This window comes from Fukomys damarensis, unplaced genomic scaffold, assembly GCF_012274545.1.
Source record: "Fukomys damarensis isolate Sample0158 unplaced genomic scaffold, DMR_v1.0_HiC HiC_scaffold_39, whole genome shotgun sequence".
Lineage (NCBI taxonomy): Eukaryota > Metazoa > Chordata > Mammalia > Rodentia > Bathyergidae > Fukomys > Fukomys damarensis.
In genome coordinates, this window is record NW_022900951.1 from 92,142,688 (window position 1) to 92,164,507 (window position 21,820).

At 37.8% G+C, this 21,820-nt stretch overlaps 1 protein-coding gene across 2 annotated transcripts in view; it reads left to right on the forward strand.

Moving 5' to 3' along the window:
* Positions 1 to 671: 671 nt before the first annotated feature.
* The window catches only part of Luzp4 (leucine zipper protein 4), a 57,899-nt gene continuing 36,750 nt past the window's right edge, over positions 672 to 21,820 (forward strand). The window contains exons 1-3 of one of the 2 annotated variants that reach the window (XM_010603112.2): positions 672 to 829; positions 15,908 to 16,039; positions 18,300 to 18,391. In XM_010603112.2, coding sequence (XP_010601414.2) covers positions 739 to 829; positions 15,908 to 16,039; positions 18,300 to 18,391 — 315 coding nt within the window. In that variant the 5' untranslated portion in view covers positions 672 to 738. Of the gene's footprint in view, positions 830 to 14,438; positions 14,475 to 15,907; positions 16,040 to 18,299; positions 18,392 to 21,820 lie in introns of those variants that run through there. The other variant, XM_019204370.1, reaches the window with a different exon arrangement.

The following is a 21,820-nucleotide window of genomic DNA, read 5'->3' on the forward strand; positions in this document are numbered from 1 at the left end:
TTTTCCCAACAGATTTGGCGTTGCATGCCTGTGTATGGGCTCTGGCTGTTAAGATTTGTGATAGATTTTCGAATTTGAGGGAAGCAGAGAAACAGCCTATCGAGTGAAAACATAAGGTTTTATTTCCCGGGAGCGCCAACAGCCAAGAGGAAAAATGGGTTCTTTAAAGAGCAAGGAAAGGCAAGGGCCAAAAAGTCCCCAAGCAGCTGACTGGGTATATATGAGGAAGGAAAATACAATCATATATATGATATATATCACATATGTGTCTCACATAGCACACGCACGCACACACACACACACACACACACGCGCTCTCATATAATTTTTTGTAGTTCTGGGGATTGAACCCAAGGCCTTTACACTGAGCTACATCCCCAGACTTTTTGTTTGTTTGTTTGCTTGTTTTAATTTTGAGAAGGGACTTGGTAAATTGCCCAGGCTGGGCTTGTACTCTGTATCCTCTTTCTCGTACTGCCAAAACTAACGCGTGGCCACGCTTGGCTGAGGGAGGCGGGGACAGGAAGGGGAAGGGCATAATGGGTGAGTTTTTTCTCCCGCCTGATTATCTGGGTTCTGATTGGAGGTGTGCTGAGCGGTCTATACTGAAGTCTACCTGGCAACAGTTAGGGAAGCACTGATTGGTGAACAGGTTAGCGGAGACTCTCGCGAGATAAGGAGTTCTCCGCTACACCAGTCCTAAGAGGAGGCCTGTGCTTGGCGTGTCCTTCTGAGGAGATGGCTTCCAGATCATTCCTAACGGCTCCAAAGAAAGGGATGACAGAGTTTTTGAGCAGAGGAAATCTGTCCCTTCTAGATATGTCTCTAGGTATGTAGAACCCAGATTCCTACTTCCACTGGTCAAGGCTCACGCGATACCTCCACGTGGGACGGCCTGGAAGTGGCACTGCCGCGCTGCCTCAGAGGGAAGCGGAGAGAACTCGTGTGGGGAGCAGCGACTGCTGCAAGGGGGACGGGGGAAGGGGGAGATTAAAAGACCAGTTTTTCAATGTGTTTGACTCTTATAAGAAATGTCGCCCGGCCGCGTGTCCCTTCGTGCCCGCAGCGTCACACGCGCTCTTCACAGTGCAAGCGTGTGGCATAAAGACTAGACTGGAGGCTGGACTGGAGGCCGGATTGCCGAGTGAGGAGTGCGGAAAAGACTGAGTGAACGGGCACCTGGGTGGTTGGTTTGCTTGTAAGTGTGTGTTTTGGTGCCGGGGATTGAACACAGGGCAGTCGCCTCTTACGTGGTGGTTTCTTCGTTCAGGGTCATCTTTCCCCTCTGCTTGGTGCCTTCTCACCTCTTACTTCACACCTCTCCACAGAAATGGGAGCCCTAAAAAACAGAAATCTGTGACCAAGGCCCTTAGTCCTCCCCTCCCCGCACTACTCGCACGATTCCGTATAGAGGCAGGTTTTACTTGGACCAAGTTCTCTACTTAGTTCTCTACAAGTTCTCCACATTAGACAAGAAGGGGATGGGATGGGAGGGTAGGCTTCATAAATGAAGGACTAAGGAAGAGAGTGGGGAGGCCAAATTTTGAAATTGAAGGGGCACGGCAGGGTAGGGAAGCCGTTAAAAGTAGAAAAGCCTAGAGAAGGAAACTGAGACCGAAAGATTGTGAGATCGAGATCAGTTGTTTAAAAAAGAAAAGCAGGAAGGGGAAAAATGGATCAGGACCCCTTAGAAAAGAGAACAGAGCTGTGGTGGCAGGCCTGAGATAGGACAGGGAGTAAGAAGGGTGGAGGTCAGATATTGGTGATGCCACACAAAGCCCAGCAGAGACGGATGAATTTATAAATGGAAGGAGCATAGCAGGTTTTTAATTTTGGTAGAGTTCATTTTATCTGGTTTTTCCTTTGTCATTCATGATTTGGTGTCATATCTAATAAATCAAATAGATTACCCTATTTTTCCTTTAATAGTTCTAGTTTTAGCTCTATAGTTTCAATCTTTGGTGCATTTTGACTTAATTCCTATATATGGTGTGAAGTAGACTCTAACTTCATTCTTTTTACATGTGGATATCTAGTTGTCTCCACACCCTTTGTTAAAAAGATAATTCTTTCCCCTTACTGAGTGATCTTGGTGAAATTACTTTTTTTAATTTAATATTTGGAAACTTCATTGCTAGTATGTTAAATATGCCTTATGTGAAGTACTTAGAACCAAAAGTGTTTCAAATTCTCGATGATTTTTTTGGATTTAGGAATATTTCCAGATTTGACTAGTTGAAAAGTTTTAAATGCTCTGAAATCTGAAACTCTAAAGTCATCAGACAATTTCAGAGCATTTCAGATTTCAGATTGGGGATATTCAACTTGTATATAAAATTAGAATTTGTTCTCATTCTCTCTCTCTCTCTCTCTCTCTCTCTCTCTCTATATATATATATATATATATACATAAGAATTTCTACATACATAATAATAGTAGTATCTAAGAATAGATATATTTATTTTTTCCAATCTGGTTGCCCTGCATTTTTTTTTTACCTTGCATTTGTTTTTCTTGATTAATTGCTCCAAATGGGTAGAATTTCTTGCGCTGGTGTTATGTATTAGAAGTCTCATGTGTTCAAAGATGGAGCTTTTGAAAAGTGGATCATGGGGGGATATCTTCATCAGTGGATTAATTCATTGTTTTCACATCTAATTTTGTTGTTAAGAGGTGGGGTCTGATTAGAAGAAGTGGGTCACTGGGAGGGACCTGGAAGGGTGTACTGTTGTCTCCAGCTCCTCTCTTCTGTTTCCTGACTTCCATGGGTTGAGCAGCTATGCACTTCTGCTGTGCCTTTTCAGCCTTGGAGACAGCCAGTTATGGACTGAACCCTTTGAAACCATGAGCCAAAATGAACAGCTCCTCCTATAACATGTTGGTGTCAGGTATTTTGCCTCAGGGACTGAAAGTGACTAACATAGCTGGGAATGTAGCTTAATGGTAGAGTGCTTGCTTAGCATGCACAAAGCTCTGTGTTTTAATCCACAGCAATGAAGAAAAATTACCAGTAAAATGCTAATTAGATGTGAGATAGACATCTTTGAATTATTTCTGATTTTAGGCGAGAAAGTTTTCAGTCTTTCAAAATTAATTATTATTTTATTTGTGGGGTTGTATAGATGCCTTATGAGGCTGAGGAAGCCACCTGCCTCCCTCACCTCTGAGAGGGACTCACCATAAATAGTACCTAAGACTTTTCCTGATTTTTTTTGCCTTTAAGGTATTCTTAGTAATTCATTTCATGATTGGTAGCAATGGGCTTTCCTCTTCTAAGACATAGTCCCTTTGGATTCCATACTCCTGAAAGGCTCCCAGCCCTAATATGATAACGAATTATAAAATATTTTGTAACATTAAAATGATTTTTAGAAAACAATATTTGTGGGGAGTGGTGTGTGGCTTAGTAGTACAGCAGTTGCCTAGCATTCATGAGGCCCTGGGTTCCACTGCCAGAATCACAAAAAGAAAAAAGAATGGTAATTGCTTGGGACTAGGATAAGGTAAGGCACTTCTTTCAAAATATATTTTAAAAAAAGTAAAGCTGGGTGTGGTGGCATATGCCTGTAATCCAAGTACTTGGGAGGCCGAGGCAGGAAGATTACCATGAGTTTTAGATTAGCCTGGGCTAAATAGTGAGTTCGAGGCCAGCCTGAACTATGTAGTGAGAACCTCTCTCAAAAAACAAACAAAAAATTTAAAGTTGCTAAAACTTTTGGTAATGGGGATAATTAATATTTTAATGAAACATTTAAAAAATCAAATGGGAACACTACAGACTTTTGGCTGTTGTTTCAAACATTATTTTATTGATCTAGAAATTAAAACAAAACAAAATAAGGTAGTTTAGGGCCTGATCCTTTTTTTAAACCACATTTTGTTCATCAGTGCTTATTTTTCCAGTGATTTTTATTTTTTGAAAATTTTCTGTTAAAATATTATTTCTATCTTGATCACTGAATTTTGGGGAGCTTCCTTTATTTTGTGCCCTTTGCCTTACCCTAGATTCTGTCCCATGTCTGGGACCTTGAACCAAGATAAACCTAGAGCTACAGTAAAATTTTTTTCTTATACCTGGGATCAAACTCAGGACCTTGCACTTGCCAGACAGGCATGTCATCCCTCAGCTACACTTGCAGCCCTGCTAGAGGGAATTTAGAGCACTGAGGTAAAATATTGCAATTTTACAACTTGTCATAGTTTTGATGGTAGTGATTAGTTGCTTAGCAGCTGCTAATAGGAGAAAAAAATGACCCAACCTGAAAAATAGCAAATCAGTGTTATGTCACAATTCAGAGATATAGGAGCCATGGCCAAAGAATGGCCTGGTTCCCCAAAAATGTAATAGCTACTATATCTCATGGGATCCTAAGTTTTCTCATCTGTGTAGACTTGTTGAGGATTAAATGAGATAATACAGTCACTGTGCACAAAGTATGGTTCCTGACATGTTGAGAAAGCTGAGTAAATGTTTGCTGTAGGCTTCTCAGAAAGTCAATTTAAAGCCTCACTTTTGGGTACCGAAAATTTTCATGAACCTGAACAGTTAACCTCCCCTCTTGGGATTTGTTTATTGGCCTTTAGGGAATATGGCAGATTTGAGGAAGATTTAAATAACCAGGAGAGAGATGAGGTTTAGACAGTTGATAATATAGAAAGCATTCTCCTAGATGTTTTCATTCAGGTGTCTGGAAGACTGAGGGAAGTGGTTGTTTGGCATAACTTGGATGATAGCAGATTTAAGGGACTTAGGAAGAATAACGTTTAAGTAAATGATTACCACTAAGAGGACACTGGAGCGTCTGGTTTGGGAAAGACTGGTTCAAGCATATTTGAAAAGCTAAGGAAAGTTGTTGAGTCAAATATGATAAGTTAATTGGAGACTGAATAAGAGAATAAAATCTTTTTTATAGGGTTGTAAAAAATGTTGAGATCCTGTTTCAGCCTTTTAAACATTGGCTCTCTCTATCCATATTTATACCATCTTAGATGAGAGTACAAGTTTGATCTTTACCGAGGAACAGGTAAAACATTTTACTAGTTATGTTCCCTTCTAATTTGAAAGCAAGAAAAATACATCATAAAGAGCAAATGTATGTTACTTTCTATGATTTAATGAGACATCCATACTTTTCTGATTCATTTCCCCTTGTTTTCCAAGTGAAAATACTAGTTTTCAACAATATACATCTTTGACTTTGGATAACTAAAATAAGCATTAGAAAAAGTTTTGTATTGAATGTGAAGATGTTGCTTCCATTGTGATAAGTACTCAAATAGGAGGACTCTACAGATTTATTGTTCTTCTTGTGCTTAGTAAATGTACCCAAAATATACTGCAGTCCTTTGTTTTAGCAATAAAAGGCAAAAATAAAACTAAGATTGGAACTGATAGCAAGAACTTAATAGGAGCTGTGCTGCTCTTTTTACCACTTCTTTTGTTTGTTTGTCTATGGTACTGAGGATTGAACCCAGGGCCTTTGCACTTAGCTCATCTCTGTCCACCTCTCCTAGGCTGGATTCAAACTTGTGGTTCTCCTGCCTCAGCCTTCCAGAGTGCATAGGTTACAGGTGTGTGCCACCACACTAGCTGTATTCACTACCTCTGTCTAAAGAAGACTAAGGCAAAAGTATTTTGGTTAGAAAAGAAGGAATTCTTTTAACCTTTCAATATGTTAGATCATAGATCCAAAAATATTTATTGAGTATTCACTCTGTATTAGGAATAGTACACTAAAAATAAACAATAAATTTTTCTCAAATACCTCATAATTTAGCTGAAGAGTAAATATGTGCAATTCACAGTATTCAAGGGTTCTGGAAGTTTGTGTAGTAATTGCCTAGCAAGGAAGTGGTAGAAAACCATCACATTTTCTTTTTTTACTCTTTAAAAAATCTTACATTAGCTAAATCTTGGAAACAGTCCAAATGTCCATCAACTGACTAATGGATAAAAACATATTTTTTATATAATGGAGTACTATTTTGTCATAAAGAAGGATGAACTTGAGACCTTCATAGCTAAATGGATGCACCTTGAGATCATACGCTTAGGTGAAATAAATTGGACACACATGTTCAAATACTGCATTGTTTCTCTGTGTGAGAAACCAAAAGTGGAAATAAGAACTAAAATGTATAGTAGATATTGGGAAATGGGAAGAAAATGTTCAAATGGGAAGGGAAACAAGGGGAGGAGGAAAGGAAGGGAGGGACAAGAAAAAGTGAAAATAGAAGGAAAAATGGAAGCAAAGCTTTTGTATATTGGGAGGGAAGGGGAGTTCGAGGGGAGTGGGGGAATGGGAAAGAAAAGAGGCAGGATGTGTCATGTACAGGTGCAAACTTGCCATGATGAGTGCTATCATTATGTATATCTAAAAATCTTTTTTGCTTCAAGAAAAATCTTACACATCTGGGGAGCAAACCCTGGCTGCCCTGCTTGCTGAACAAACACTCTACCTCTGAGCCGTACTTCTAGCTCCATTGTCACTTACAGTTTTTGAGGTTTCTGCCATTTTAAATATTTTAAAAATAGTAATACAGTGTTTATAGAATAATGTGTTTTAAAAAAATGTTTATAAATATAAAATAATAGCCGGGCATCATGGCTCATGCCTGTAATCCCAGCACTCGGGAGGCTGAGGAAGGAGGATGGACTATTATACTAAGTTCAAGACCAGCCTGCACAACATAGTGAGACCCTGTCTCAAAAAATAAAATCAAATAAATATAAAATAACCCATTGTAAAATACAACCCATTGTAAAATATAATATAGTTATGCTTTTCACAAGAAAATTAATTATATAATTTGTTTGAAAATTAGGCTGGGCATGGTGTTCTCTTTATTGTGGTCCGACAGCTTTTTAGCTTCTACTAAAATATTTTAAAAAAACAGGGACTTCCTTCATAAAGATAGCCAGTTATAACAAAAAATTACTAGATAATATGTAAATTCTGTATTTGAAAGCATTCACCAATTCCCTGATTTCCTATTATACCTAGCATATGGCCAAGCTCAGATCATGCTTTCCAAACGTGCTTGTTATTTGGTAGATTGGCATGAACCTATGCTAGAGATCATGTGGGATTCTCCCTCACTACTGTCCCTAACCTTCAGTACTTGTGCCTTAACTGCTATCCCTGTCTGTATGCCTAGAAGCTGACAGGCAGGGCTTTTCATTATTTGTATTACTTTTGTCTAAACCCATAATTCTCTATCTAGCACTAATCTTTTGTTCTAAACAAAACGATCTTCACCATGAACATATTATCTTAATTCCACATTTTTTCTTGGATTGTTTCTCTTTCGTGGAATGCCCATTTCCTTCATTCAAATTCTATGTATCCCACCCACCTCGGCCACAGAGATTTGCAGCTGTTTCAGCAGTAGTCTGTCTTTTCTCCACAGTCCTGAAACATTCCTTTTTTTATGTCTTTCAGGTTGGTACTTTATCATATGCAGGCCATTCACAGCTGGCAAATGTGTTCTTATGTTCCAGTACTGCATTTGTATGCTAGCAGTTGGATTTATAAAGAAATTTTCTCCATAGAAATAATATAAAGGGGAAATAGGTTTCTAGGGCAATGCATAAGTCTATTTGATGCACATAATAGCAATGATATAATGCTGATGTTCACCTTGTAATGATCATTTATATTAACATTTTATGAAATAATGTATTTAAAGTTCAAACCATTCTATAAAAGTCATTTCCCACTGCCATAGTTCTAAGGACACCTCCTTCTGTCTGGGTTTCTCTTCTTACTCAGTTTTGTGTAATTTCCTTGGTGACTGACCTGGGGCAGGGGGATCTTTGATAACTGGTGGTCCAGTGAGAATACTGTGAACTAGGAAAGAAGAGTTTACTGCTTGCAAGCGTATGATGGAAGCTGCCATCCATGTTTCCCTTACATCTGAGGTATATAGGGAGAAAACTTCTTTTACTTTTTCCCCTGATACCACCCTGGTGTAAACTTTATATCTTTAATCTTGGGCTGTTGCCGTCTATTTGCCTCACACAAGAACTTTTTTATAGTCCCACTCTATTCTGTAATCTGCCAGTCACAAGTTAATAATTCCCTGAACCATCCCTTTCATAATCTCTCACTTATATATTCTTTGAAGGCTCTCTGGTGCTCAGAGCAGTTGTTTTGTAGTACAGGCTGAGTATCAAAATTACTTGGAGAATTTTTTAAAAATACAGATACTTCAGTCCCACTCTAGTCCTACTGAGTTGGATAGAGGCCCTGTATTTTAAAAAATTTCCCCAAGGGATCCTGATACACATTCAAGGTAGAGAACCGTGAACTTGTAGTATGTTTAAAAAATCTTACCCTGACTTCCAAAGCCTTCAATATTCAAGAGATTTATGTTCTAATTGGATTCTGCCATTATATAACCTTAGGTGAGTCACTTTCCTCTCTCTGAGTCTCAGTTTTCCTATCTGTAAAATGAAAAAAAAAATGGTTCTTTTCCACAAAACGTTTCCATTACAAATTCAGGATGATTTTCAGGCTCTTTCTACCTGTATATTTTTGTTAATGATATATTTTAGCCTTATTTTAGGAAAGCTAATTTAGGAGATGTTTTAAATGAAAGAAATATGTAGATGATTATTTTCAAGCCTGAATCATACCCACAACAATTTTTCTATTTTTTAAGTGAGCCAAAAATTGTTATATTTGATAATTTTTTGTATTTGAAGTACTCTTTGATGACATCTTTTGTCTGAGATTCTTGCCACAGTCCTTAATCAATACACCATTGCAAACAAACAATTTATCTGATGTTCCCGCTCAGCCAATTTTACAGAGGCCTGTGCATTTCCCTAGTTGCTTATTGCCAACAACCTTAATTAGGTTGATTTGGTGTGTTCCGTACAAAGCACCTCCACTTGCGCGGGGGTTAAGTTCAGTGGGGCTGCAACCTGCCAGGCAAGCACAAGGTCCTGAGTTCCATGCCTGATACCCGGGAAACAAACAAACAACAAAAACAACAATAACAAACAAAGGGTCTTAACTAATTTCACATTCATAGGCTCATCACAGTTAAATATGAGGCTCTCAAAAATGCATTTAGGGCCGGGAATTTAGCTCAGTGGTGTCACCGCCTGCCTTCTAAGCTCAAGGGCCCGAGTTCGATCCCCAATACCCCCCCCCCCCCAAAAAGTGCGTTTAGTGTTTGCCCAAGCTTTGGCAGCTTCACAAATTCCATGTGTTAGGTCCTCAGGAATGAGGGCAATCTTCAGCACCTCTTCTGAAACAATACTACAGTCGATTAACCCATCACCATCAGCCTGGCAGCAGTGACTTCCTCAGCCATGGCAGTGGGTTAGGGTGGAATTCGAATCTTGAACACATCTGAGTTTCCACCTCCACATGATGTGATGGTGGCAGGGAAAGAACTCTTTGTTTTAAATAGAATTTCATTTCCCCAGGTTACAGACTGTCAGGACAACTTGCTGTTTTGTATTGTGTAGGTCATTTTTTTGCAATCCACTGTGTTTATCTTCCCTTGCACAAGTAACCCTTTTGAAGTGAAATTAAATTGTGGAATAAATATAACAAACATGGAAAATTACCGAACCAAAGAGAAAACTGAGTTTCTACTTAGCAGAATGAATTTTGCATAGCAAATGTGGGTATGGTCATTAGAAACTAAGCCCATATTACAGGGTACTGATATTTTTTTCACAGTATCAGGGATCAAACTCAGGACCTTGTGCTTTTGAGGCAAGTACGGTGCCACTGAGCTAAATCCCCGGCCACAGGGTGCTGATATTTTAAAGAGAAGCTAATACTGTCCTTCATTAATTTAAATTAAATGAAAGCAGTAACCATTTTGAAGAAAACTTAAATCTCTGCACTGTAGTGTTAGCCTTAGATTAAGGCTAGATGGGAAATCATGTACTATTAATTCAAGATTTCCTTTATTTTAGATTTGCATGGATACCACAGTCTATTTCTGCCTTTTTATAGAACAGTTATCTAGTCAAAATATCGTGATTCTATTGGTCAGATAGCAGATATGAAGTGCATAACAATTGTTGAATATTAAACTGAAATCTCTGGGGCCAGGGTTTAGCTCAGTGACACCATGCCTGCCACACAAACGCAAGGTCCTGAGTTCAATCCCCAGTACCAATAAATAAATAAAGTGCAATCTCTGCAAAGCCTACTTTTTTTTTCATTGAGTTTATTGGTACTTTTTAGGTATACAGTACAGTTACATTCATCATTGGGAACTTGTAGCTTTACCTGACAGATCTTGGTTCTCATTTTTTTCCCCATACCCTTGCCATCCTTTCACCCTCTCCACCCTTCCCTATTTACACAGACTTTGTTTCCAGTTTTTTTCTATTATTCTTTCTTTTCCTTTATTTCCTTTTCCTTACCCTTCCCACATTCACATTATCAATTATAGAATTTGAATCTTATTTACACTTTTAGTTTTTCACACCAAAGAAACTATTTGGTATGTACACATGTGTGTCCTATTTATTTCACTTAAGATTATGACCTCAATATGCATCTGTTTTCCTATAAATGACTGTAGTTTATCATTCTATATGGCTGAGTAGTACTCCATTTTATAGAAAAAACACATCTTCTATATCCAGTCTCCAATTAATGGGCAGTTGGGCTGTTTCCAAGTTTTAGTTATTACAAACTGTGCCACTATAAACATGGGTGCATATATATATTTGTGGTATGATTCTTTTAATTCTTTTGGAAAGATACACAGCAGAGGGATAGCTAGGTCAAATGGAACTTATAATACTAGTTGTTTGAGGTATCTCCATACTGATTTCCACAGTGGTTGCACCAGTCTGCACTCCCACCAACAATGGAGAAGGGTTCCTTTCTCCCCACAACACCACCAGCATTTGTTATTGTGTGATTTCTTGATAGCAGCCATTCTTTGTGGTGTGAGGTGGAATCTTAGTGTTGTTTTCATCTGCATCTCTCGAATGACCGGTGATGTGGAACATGCTTTCATATATTTATTTGCTGCTTTTGCTTCTTTGTCTGAGAAATGTCTGTTCATTTCAGATGCCCACTTTTAAATCGGGTTTTTATGTATGGGGTGGTGTGATTTTCTTGAGTTCTTTATATATTCTAGATAGCAGACCTTTGAATGAGGAACAGCTGATGAAAAAATTTTCCCACATTGTAGGTTGTCTCCCAGCTCTGCTGGTGGTTTCTCTTGTAGGGCAGAAGCTTTTTAATAAGATGAGATCCAAGTTATTGATTTTTTTGTGCTAGTTTCGGTGCTACTGAGGATTTGTTCATAAAGTCATCCTATGCCAATTTCTTCCCGAGTTCTACATAACTTATTTTCCAGCATGTTTAGTATTTCTGTTTTCATATTTAGATCTTTAATCCATTTGGATTTTATTTTAGTGCATGGTGAAAGATAGGGGTCTAGTTTCAATCTTTGGCAGGTTGAAATCCAGTCTTTCCAACACAATTTATGGAAGAGGCTATCTTTCCTCCAGTGAGGATGGTTGGATCCTTTGCCAAAGATGAGGTAGCTGAGTACATCTGAAGTTGTTTCTGCATCTTATAATCCATTCCACTGATCCTGAGGTCTGTTTCTTTGCCAGTTCCATGCTGTTCTTAATCACAGTGGCTTTTTAGTATAGTTTTAAGTCAGATTGTGATACCCCCTGTCATGTCTCTGTTGCCTAGAATGGCCTTTGCTATTCTAGGTCTCTTCTTGTTCCAAAAGAATTTTGATTGTTTTCTCTAGTTCTGTAAAATATAGTGTTGGAATTTCAATTGGGTTTGCATTGAATCTGCTTAACAGTTTTGGTAGTATGGCCATTTTCGCTATATTGATTCTTCCTACCAGTCTTTGCAAAGCCTACTTTGGAATTACTGTACCAGATATTTCTTTTTTCTTATTTTCTCTCTCTCTCTCTCTCTCTCTCTCTCTCTCTCTCTCTCTCTCTTTGAGATAGCCTTTCAATGTAGCTCAGGCTGGTCTTGAACTCACTATTGTAGCTCATGTTGGCCTTCAACTCATCCTAGTCCTCCTGCCTCATCCTCCTGAGGACTGGCATTACAGGCATGCACCACCACGCTTCTACCCGATATTTCTATAAAAAGTCCATCTCATACGAAATTTATAAACTTTTGCTTTCTGTAATACTACTGTTTTTTGCTCTTCTTACTTTGATATCTATTTATTCAAAGTGGTAGAAAATCCTATGTAATTTGGATAAGTTGGGTTGATGGAACAATACTTCTATACAGTGATGTATGCAAAAGAAAATTAAAGAAATCTTATAGGATTAATATGGTGCTGCCAGAATAACACTAAAAGTGAAGTTGTCTTTATAATGTTATATGTAAGCTAAAAATAAAAATATAGCAATTTGATTGTAGGGATTTGTGGAGCCATTTCATACATTTTGCTCCTGAATTGTAAAGGACATTGTGAGTTTCAGGGTGGCTTGATTGAAACTACAGGTTACTTAAATTCTTTTAGGCAAATAATGCCAAAGGCAGGATGTAAAACTATGTTATCACTTTCCTATATAGGACTGGCCGCTTCACAATAAGTCTGATAACAGTTTTATACTGAATCTTAAGCTGAAGAAATCAAGAGGACAGAGAAAAGTGAGGGGCTGGATACTAGATTAGAAGTTGTTGTTACACTATTTGAATGGTATACCTTAGTACCTCATAACTTGTCTCGGTGCAATTAATTTCAAATAGAATGGAAGGGAAAATGCTATTTTAATGGAGTACCACACTCAGTGAATGGTCATTATCCTGGGGGCTACTGTTCTAATTCTTAGGACAGCTGAGCTTGTGAAGTAGTAGAGTGGCAAGAATCGTGGACTAAGAATTTGTCTCAGCTTGTTAATGTATTAATTTTCTGCTCTCAAGTGGCATATAAGCTTGATGAACCTGCTTCCATCTTCATAAAGTGAGGATAATCTCTGGTGACCTTTAAGGATGGGGTCACAGTACTTGGCATATATTAGGCACTCAATAAATGTTTGTACTTTTATTATTTGTTATTCCATGTATTTAGTGTCTGATACATGCCAGGCTAAATTGCCCAGGCTAAACTCTAACTCTGAATTTTCCTGCTTCCTGTTGGGTTACAGGTGTGTACCACCACACCAAGCTAGATAAATGTTTTTCAACTGTAGCTGTAGGTCTGTACAATCCCCAAGAAATTTACTATTTCATTTAATTCCCTATATGAGTCTAAGACAGAGCTAACCACTAGAATTGTCTTTGGTGGCTCTGAGGAATAGAAAAATTAAAAGTCAACACAAATTCTAAATAACTGCCACAAGACCACTGGTCCGAGCCAGGAATACTGGTGCATTGCTATCGTCCTAGTACTCTGAAAGCTGAAGCAGGAGAATCACCTCAAGTTCAAGGCCAGCCTGGGCTACCCAGTGAATTCAAGGCCTGCCTGGACTATATAGTGAGACCTTGTCTTAAAAAAAAATGTTTATATGCCGGGGGAGACAAGCTGATTTCTTATGTCATTGTGAAAATTACTGAATCAAGAGTTTGGTCATGGCCAGGCATAGTGGTGTAAGCCTGTAATCCCAGCACTCAGGAGGCTGAGGCAGGAGGATTACCTTGAGTTCCAGGACCACGTGGACTCCACAGTGAGACCCTGTCTGGAAAAAAAAAAACCCTAAAAAAAACCAGAGCTTCCTCTTCACTTTCTTCTCTCTGAAGTTTTGCATTCCTATTTAGGAACTCAACATCTTTGGGTCCCTGTAAGCTAGCTAATGATTTCAGGGGTGATAGCGAGATTGGAGATTTTTAAATGTTCTTGTGGTATCCTATATGACATTCATTTGTGGGCTGGGGATTTAGCTCAGCAGAATAGTGCCTTCCTGGCAAACTTGAGTCCTGAGTTCGATCCTGGGTACCCCCTCGCCAAAATCATTGCTGCACTCCTTTATATTGCAATAGAAAAAAAAATGAGTCTGGAGGTACAGCTTAGTGGTAGAGCACTTGCCTATCCATGTCCAACACCCTGGGTTTAGTCCCTAGTACAAAAATAAAAACAAAAAAACCTGTAAAGTTTTTGTTGTTATTGCTGTTTGCAATGCTAGGGATGGAACCCTGGCCTTGTATATGTTGGGCAATATTCTACCATTGAGTTGCATCCCCCGCCTGTTTTATTATTTTTTTAAATTTTGAGACAGTCTCACTAATTGCCCAGGTGGTACTCAAATTTGTGATCTTCCTGCTGCTGCTGCTCTCAGTGCTAGGATTGCAGATGTGCCCCAATCCACCCTGCAAGAGAGACATTGTAGGGCAGAGTATAACTGTCCCATCACACTCTCTTTCTTCTCAGTACATAAAAAATATTCCTGGGTCCAGGGATTTAGTTCAGTGTTTGCCAGTGCCTGCTTGAGAAGCACAAGCTCCTGAGTTCAATCCCCAGTAACCAGAAACAAAACAAAACAAAAAATCCTGACTACAAAGTAAAGTCTGATTACTTCCTTCTATTACAATAGTACAGGTTCCTTGCTACTGTGGTGTCTTCTATAAACTTCCATCACTACTTTCTTAATTTTTTTTGTTTGTTTGCACCAGGGATCGAACTCAGGACCTTGTGCTTGCAAAGCAGGCATGGAGCCACTGAGCTAAATCCCTGTCCTTTAATGTTTTGTTGTTGTTTTGTTTTGTTTTGTTTGTGTGTGTATTGTTTTGTTTTGGTTTGTTTAGGACAGGTCTCGCTATGCAGTCCAGGCTGGCCTAGAACTCATGATAATCCTCCTGCCTCAGCCTCCTGAATGCTGGGATTAGAGGCATGCACCAACACACCCAGCTCTCTACTTTCTTAATTTTTAATTTCCTTTTTCTACTGTTACATTTTACAGTAGATGTAATTAATTGTCTAGCATTTATAATTACTCAGTGTTAGAGAAACATTGCTGTGATGAAATACCTGATACTAGCAGTTTAAAGGAAAATTATTTTTAGTTCATGGTTTCAGAGGTTTCAATTCATGGTTGACCAGCTCAATTGCTTTTAGGCCTGTGGTAAATCATGAACATCGTGGCAGAAGGGTATGGTGGAAGAAAACTACTTACCTCATAGCAGCCAGGAAGCAGAGAAAGAGAAAGAGGCTAGGGACACCATATAGTCCCCAATGGCCTGCCTTCAGCACCCTACTTCCTCTGGCTGGGCCGTATGTCCTAAGAGCCCACTCAGCTATGAACTCATCAAATCCATTGATAGGGTTTTTTATGTACCCTCATGATCTAATTGCCTCTCTGTACTCCACCTCTGAACATTGCTGCATGGTGGATCAAGCCTTCAATATGTGGCTCTTTGGGGACACTTTTTATTTATACTATAACACACTCAGAGGTAAAAGCATTGCTCTGTACATGTCTGAAATTGAAATAACATGTAGTAGTGGTGGTACACACTTGTAACCCCAGCACACTGAGTAGCTGAAGCAGGAGGATCACAAATTTGGGTCCAGCTTGAGCAACTTAGCAAGACTCTGTCTTAAAAAAAAGTAAAAAAGAGGGCTGAGTTAGAGTGGGGAAGAAAGAAGCAAAAGGAAAGAAAGAACATTTAGTAAAATCATCTAAATGAATGAACTAATGGAATTTTGTAATTTTTTGGGGGGTGTTGTTTGTGGAATTTTTGGTAGATGAAGTTACCATAAATTTGTTTGAAGGAATTTTTTCCTTATTGTTTGAGGAAACTAACCCAAAAACCTCTGTATTATTTGATATTTGTTATGGTTCTCCAAATGCATTATTATTATAATGTTATCATTTTTTCAAGTCTACTGATTTTTTAAAATGTTCTGAAACACCATAAGGTAAAACGTTTCTCAACATTGTTGTCATATGGCATGTCTCATTTTCTCCACATTTTCCTGTATTTTCTAATGCAGATGACATTATACTCCTTAAAAACGTAGGAGACAGCAACACTGACAAGAAAGAGGACAAGACTGAGTATGATATAAAAATGCCAGGAGCTTCAGGAGAGCAATCAAATGCTCATAAGGATCACTGGAAGAGAGGTAAAGTACACTAAAAATCATATAATATTTGTTGAGTAACAAAGGCAGGCAAAATTAAGAACTTTCAATGTTGTTCTAAAGTTGCATCGTGTTGCTTATTTTATTTTTACCAGACATGGACTCATAAAAGATTGGTAAGAATTTATAGCAAGTCAAATGAAAAAAATTTGAATTTCTATGAGTAGCTTCCCTAAGGGAGGGCAGGATGAGAAAAATAGTTACATAGGCTAAGAAATGTTATGTACCTGGCTGGTTAGATAAATCCTAGTGTTATGAGGCAATATAGGTAGGTTAAGAGCATGGCCTGTAATCTGGAAACAATGATACTTAGTCGGGTTGATAGCCTGACTAGTCACCGGGTAATGCGCAGTCACCTGATGAAGGTAGAGCAGGGGATGAAAGAATAATATACAAAAAACAAGAAATAAAGAATGAAGAATAAATGACAGTTTATTACTTGGGAGGCCAGGAGTTGATCTTTAGCTCTCTCCTGGCTAAAGACCACCTGATCTTAGCTCTGTCCTGGCTAAGACCATGAACACTGGGTTAGTCAGTATTTATGATAACACAACATAGCACGGGGGAGTGAAGACAGATGGTGGGAATAGGAGAACTAATGTACTTAATGAGTTAGGCTTGGAAAAAGGGGAGTAACTGTGGACACTTGTGAAGGCCAGATTGCGGTTAACAAGCCACCTGTGGTATTTTGCAGATTATAGCTAATAAGCCACTTGCATTGTCTAGATAATGTTTGATCTTGGAGAATGGTTGCAGAGTCATAATTCCTCAGCCGCCGTGTTTCCATGCTATAGAAATGTCACAGCCTCATCGATCATTGAGCCCTTGAATTGTGACCATTGACATATGGAAGTCTGTCTCTGAACACTAGCTAAAAGATCAATTAGCAATCCACACTTAGGCTTTAGGGTGACTCATAATCATAATCAATAGCCAAATGCATAAACCAAATCACATATCTAAAGCCTGCTCAGTGTTGTTTTTCAAGCTGGTCTCCTGCAGTATACACATCTTGTAACAGGAATATTGTTGGGAAAAGAGAATGAGATAAATTTTGAAAAATGTCCTCTGGCCAGACATGGTGGCTCACACCTGTACCTAGTACTGAGGAGGCTGAGGCAGGAGGATCATGAGTTTGAGGACAGCTTGGACTACATAGCAAGAACAAAATCAGCCTGGATTACATAGAAAGACCCTATCTCAAAAAAAAAAAAGTTCTCTGTAGTCCTAACCACATTGATCACACATTGATCAGTGCAGTGAACATATTTTAATATAAATCTGGTGCAGATTGCCATAGTAGAAATTGTTTCTTAAATTTTATACCCAAAGGAAAACAGATAATTGGAACAAATATCCGTATGACTAATATAGGGCAAACAGTTTCTCACCAACTCTCTTTCTTCTATTAGAGTATTCAATTAATTTCAGATAACACTTCCTGGGCTGGAGATGTAGCTCAGTGTGCTGCACCTGCCTGGCAAGTGCAAGGTCCTGAGCACGATCCTTGGTACCCGCCCCCCCTCAAAAGTTCCAACTTTGGTGATGTATGAAATAAAATCTGAGGTATTGTATGTGAGTTATCTAAAAAAAGAACTTACCCTATGCCTTATTTACTTTTCTTATTACTGAGACAAAATGCCCAACACACAAAATTAAAGGAGAAAAGGTTTATTTTGGCTCACAGTTTGTAGAGGTTTCATTCCATAGGTGGCTGGCTCCAAGGCAAGGTGGCATGGCAGAGGGGCATGGTATAGGACAACAGTTCATAGCAGGGTAGGCAGGAAGCAGCAAGCCTGCCTTCTTTCTGTTGCTTTATATTCCATCCAGGATACAAGTCTATTGAGTGATACCACCTACACACGGGGTGGAGCTTCCCTCTTCAATAAATCCATTCAACCACACCCAGAACTATGTTAATCCAATCAGTGGACTAATCCAGATATCACACACTCTTAATCCATATTCACACACCTTAGATCTGGCCAATTCTGGAAAGCCCCGCCTATGAGCCTGTGAGCACACACGAGGCTTTGAGGGAACATGTAGATACAAGCTATAACACCCTAGAAATAGTATGGTAAAGACTATTCTAAAATTTAGTGAGTCCTAGATATCAGAGTAATTAAATATACTGTAAAACCTAAGTGCATAGCTTTAGAAATGAACTCATAGATAGTATTTTGGAAATATATGTTGAATTTATTAATTGAAAATACAAAAAAATAATTATTTTTCAAAGGTGATGAAAGAAACGCTGAGGAAACAATGGAAGACAATTCTCTATCTGAATCTGAACAAAGCCCTCCAAACCAGGAGCCTTTAAAAGAGCAGGTAAATAAATATCAAGAATTAACTGATATAAAAGGTCTCATTTAACATATGTATTTCTTAATATTGAGAATTATTTTAAGCAGAGTGTGGTGGCCCGAGACAGGATGGGCATCGATAGTTCAACACTAGCCTGGGCTACATCGTGACTTCCAGGCCAGCCTGATCTATTTACCAAGACACCATCTCAAAGAATAAACAAACAAAAAAGAATTATTTTAAATTATTTTGAGAGCAGAGATTATTTTTTTGTTCGTATTTGCCCATGGTGCCTTGAACATAATTTAAATTCTATATTTGTTAGTTGAATTTTTGCCCCTCTGTTTTAATAAACATTTGAATTTTTTATTTTCAGTCATCACTATAAAGTTTGAACTTCTAAAATGCTAAAATAGATTGTTGGTAATTGTCACTTAATCTATATATTTATCCTCATTTTTGTCCTTATACAGAGTATTTAGTTTTGTGGTAGTATAAAAGTAGTTTTAGTGGCCTTGTGTTAATTGTAAAAAACAGACGTCAGGTAGAGTAGGATATGAAATACACTCTGAAATCAACAGGTAGGACAGACTGTAGTAGAGTCCATCACCTCTAAACTTGAATAGCTGAGCTGGTCACTGGACAAAAGAGTGTTAATATTTCAATGTGGCATACAAATGGATTCTTCTTATATTATATAAACATAGTAAAAAAAGTGATTCTATTAGCTTAAATCATTTTTGTCAAATTATATAAGTGCAATCTGTCTATTTATTCATTTTAGAAAGGGACATGATGCATTTTCAAATATTTGAAGGATTGGGCCAGGGATTTAGCTCAGTGGCACTGCACCTACCTTGCAAGCACAAGGTCCTGAGTTCAATACCTGATACTACTACTACTAGTAATAATAATATTTGAAGGATTAATTTAAATTGATTGAACAAATACTAATTCAGTGCCTATTTTATGCAGATACTATGGTACCAGCCCAGCTGGCTTTATATAATTTTATATGGTGGTGAAAGAGAAAAAGAAGAAAGAGATGTAATGTCAGGCAATTAATGTTCTATTAGGGGTTTATGTTCTACATTGCAGGGAGGTGGTAATTCATTCTGATGGAGAGGACTTGAAAAAGTTTGATAGAAGAGATAGCATTTGATCCATACCTTATAAAATGAGGGTTTAAAAAAAATAAAGTTTGTAAAGAACTGAACTTCCTTTTGCTTCAGTCCAAAAGGCTTAAACAGAATAATGTAAAACAGTATTTTCAAATTGAAAGCATCTTTATATCACTCATACTTTTGAAATTTAAGATTGTAAGTACAGCAGAACTCACCAGAAAAAATACAGTAAAGAAAATTTAATTATCTTACAAATAAATTGAATAGTCACAATTTTCAATGATGCTTTGCAATTTTAATAAGTTGGTTTTGTACTTTGCGAGATTTAATCATATCTGTAGAACACAACTGTATTTAACAATTCTTTTTCATAGAAGGTTTTCTGCTTGCTTATTCAGAAAGAAAACTAATGTGCATTTTATTTTTTAAAGGTAGGAAATCTGTAGTACTCAACTTGATGAAAATATTTCTTTTTTGGTGGGTGCTGGTATTTCAACCTAGGGATTTGCACATGCTTAGCTTGGATTCTACAACTGAACTGTACCCTCAGCCCTGTAAAAATTTTTTTGTAAGTATTTATGAAAAGAACACAATCTCCAGTGGAAAGGGTCCACAGGAGTGAGGCCTTAATCCTATCATTCTTTTTTTTTCTCATTGAGTTTATTGGTACTTTTTAGATATACAGTACAGTTACAGTCATCATTGGGATCTTGTACCTTTACATGACAGGTCTTGGTTCTCATTTTTTTCCCATACCCCTGCCCTCGATTCACCCCTTCATCCCTTCCTTATTTACAAAAACTCTGTTTCAATTTTTTTGTTTTCTCATATTTTTTCTTTTCCCTTATTTCCTTTCCCCTACCCTTTCCACTTCCCCTACACCTTTAGCCCTTTTCTTCCTGTTTCACATTGTCAATTATACCATTTAGATCTTATTTACACTTTTGTTTTTCACACTAGAGAAACTATTCGGTATTTACACATGTGACTTATTTTTTTATTTCACTTAAGAGTATATCCTCAATATGCATCCATTTTCCTATGAATGACTAATTTCTCATTCTTTATGGCTGAGTAGTATTCCATTTTATAGAAAAACCACGTCTTCTTTATCCACTCTCCAACTGATGGGCATTTGGGCTGTTTACAAATTTTAGCTATTACAAATTGTGCCACTATAAACATGGGTGCGCATATAATTTTATCATTCTTAATGAGCCACTGTGCTCCCAACACTAGTCACTTGAAAAGAAGAGGTACCTGTGCATTTCACCCAACCCACTTATTTAAATTTTTTAGAGAAATGCTGGAGAGTGGCTATGGTTTTATTCTTTAGCAAAGCAATTATTAAGGTTTTCTGTGAATAATGTTTTTGGTGCTGCTGCTTTTCCTACTACTAGCAGTTGCTTTCCATTTCTGGCAGTGCTATACTAGAAAGTTATAATTTCAAATCTAGGTAACATGTCAGGTAACATTTGCCTAGGTAAATGTCCGGTGACATTTTCTAGTGTAAAGCCGGATTCCTTTGCACAGTCCACATGACATTATCCACTTAAACCATCATAGAGGTTTGTCAAGTTTTCATTATTTATATATGATTGACTTGCTCTACAGCTTTTTAGCTTTAAAATTGAAAAGATAGAAAGGCTAAGTTGTGCTTCTGCACTGCAAAAGAAACCACCAACAGAGCTAAGAGACAACCTACAATGTGGGAAAAAAACTTTACCAGCTGCTCCTCAGATAAAGGACAATTATCTAGAATATGTAATGAACTCAAAAAAATCAGGCCCCCCAAATATAAAGACCCGTTTAAAAATGGGCATCTGAAATGAACAGACATTTCTCAAATAAGTGAGCAGCAAATAAATATATGAAAAAATGTTCCACATCACTGGTCATTCAAGAGATGCAGATGAAAACAACACTGAGATTAATAGCTAAAACTTGGAAACAGCCCAATTGCCCATCAGTTGGAAATTGGATAAAGAAGATGTGGTTTTTCTATAAAATGGAGTATTACTCATCCATAAAGAATGAGAAACTAGAGTCATTCATAGGAAAAAGGATGCATATTGAGTCATACTCTTAAGTGAAATAAATAAGATCCACATGTGTAAATACCAAATAGTTTCTCTGGTGTGAAAAACTGAAAATGTAAATAAGATCCAAATGGTATAATTGACAATGTGAAACAGGAAGAAAAGGGCTAAAGGTGTATAGGAATTGGGAATGGTAGGGGAAAGGAAATAAGGGAAAAGAAAAAATGAAAATATGGAAGCAAAGTTTTTGTAAATAGGGAAGGGTGGAGAGGGGGAAAGGGGGAAAGGGG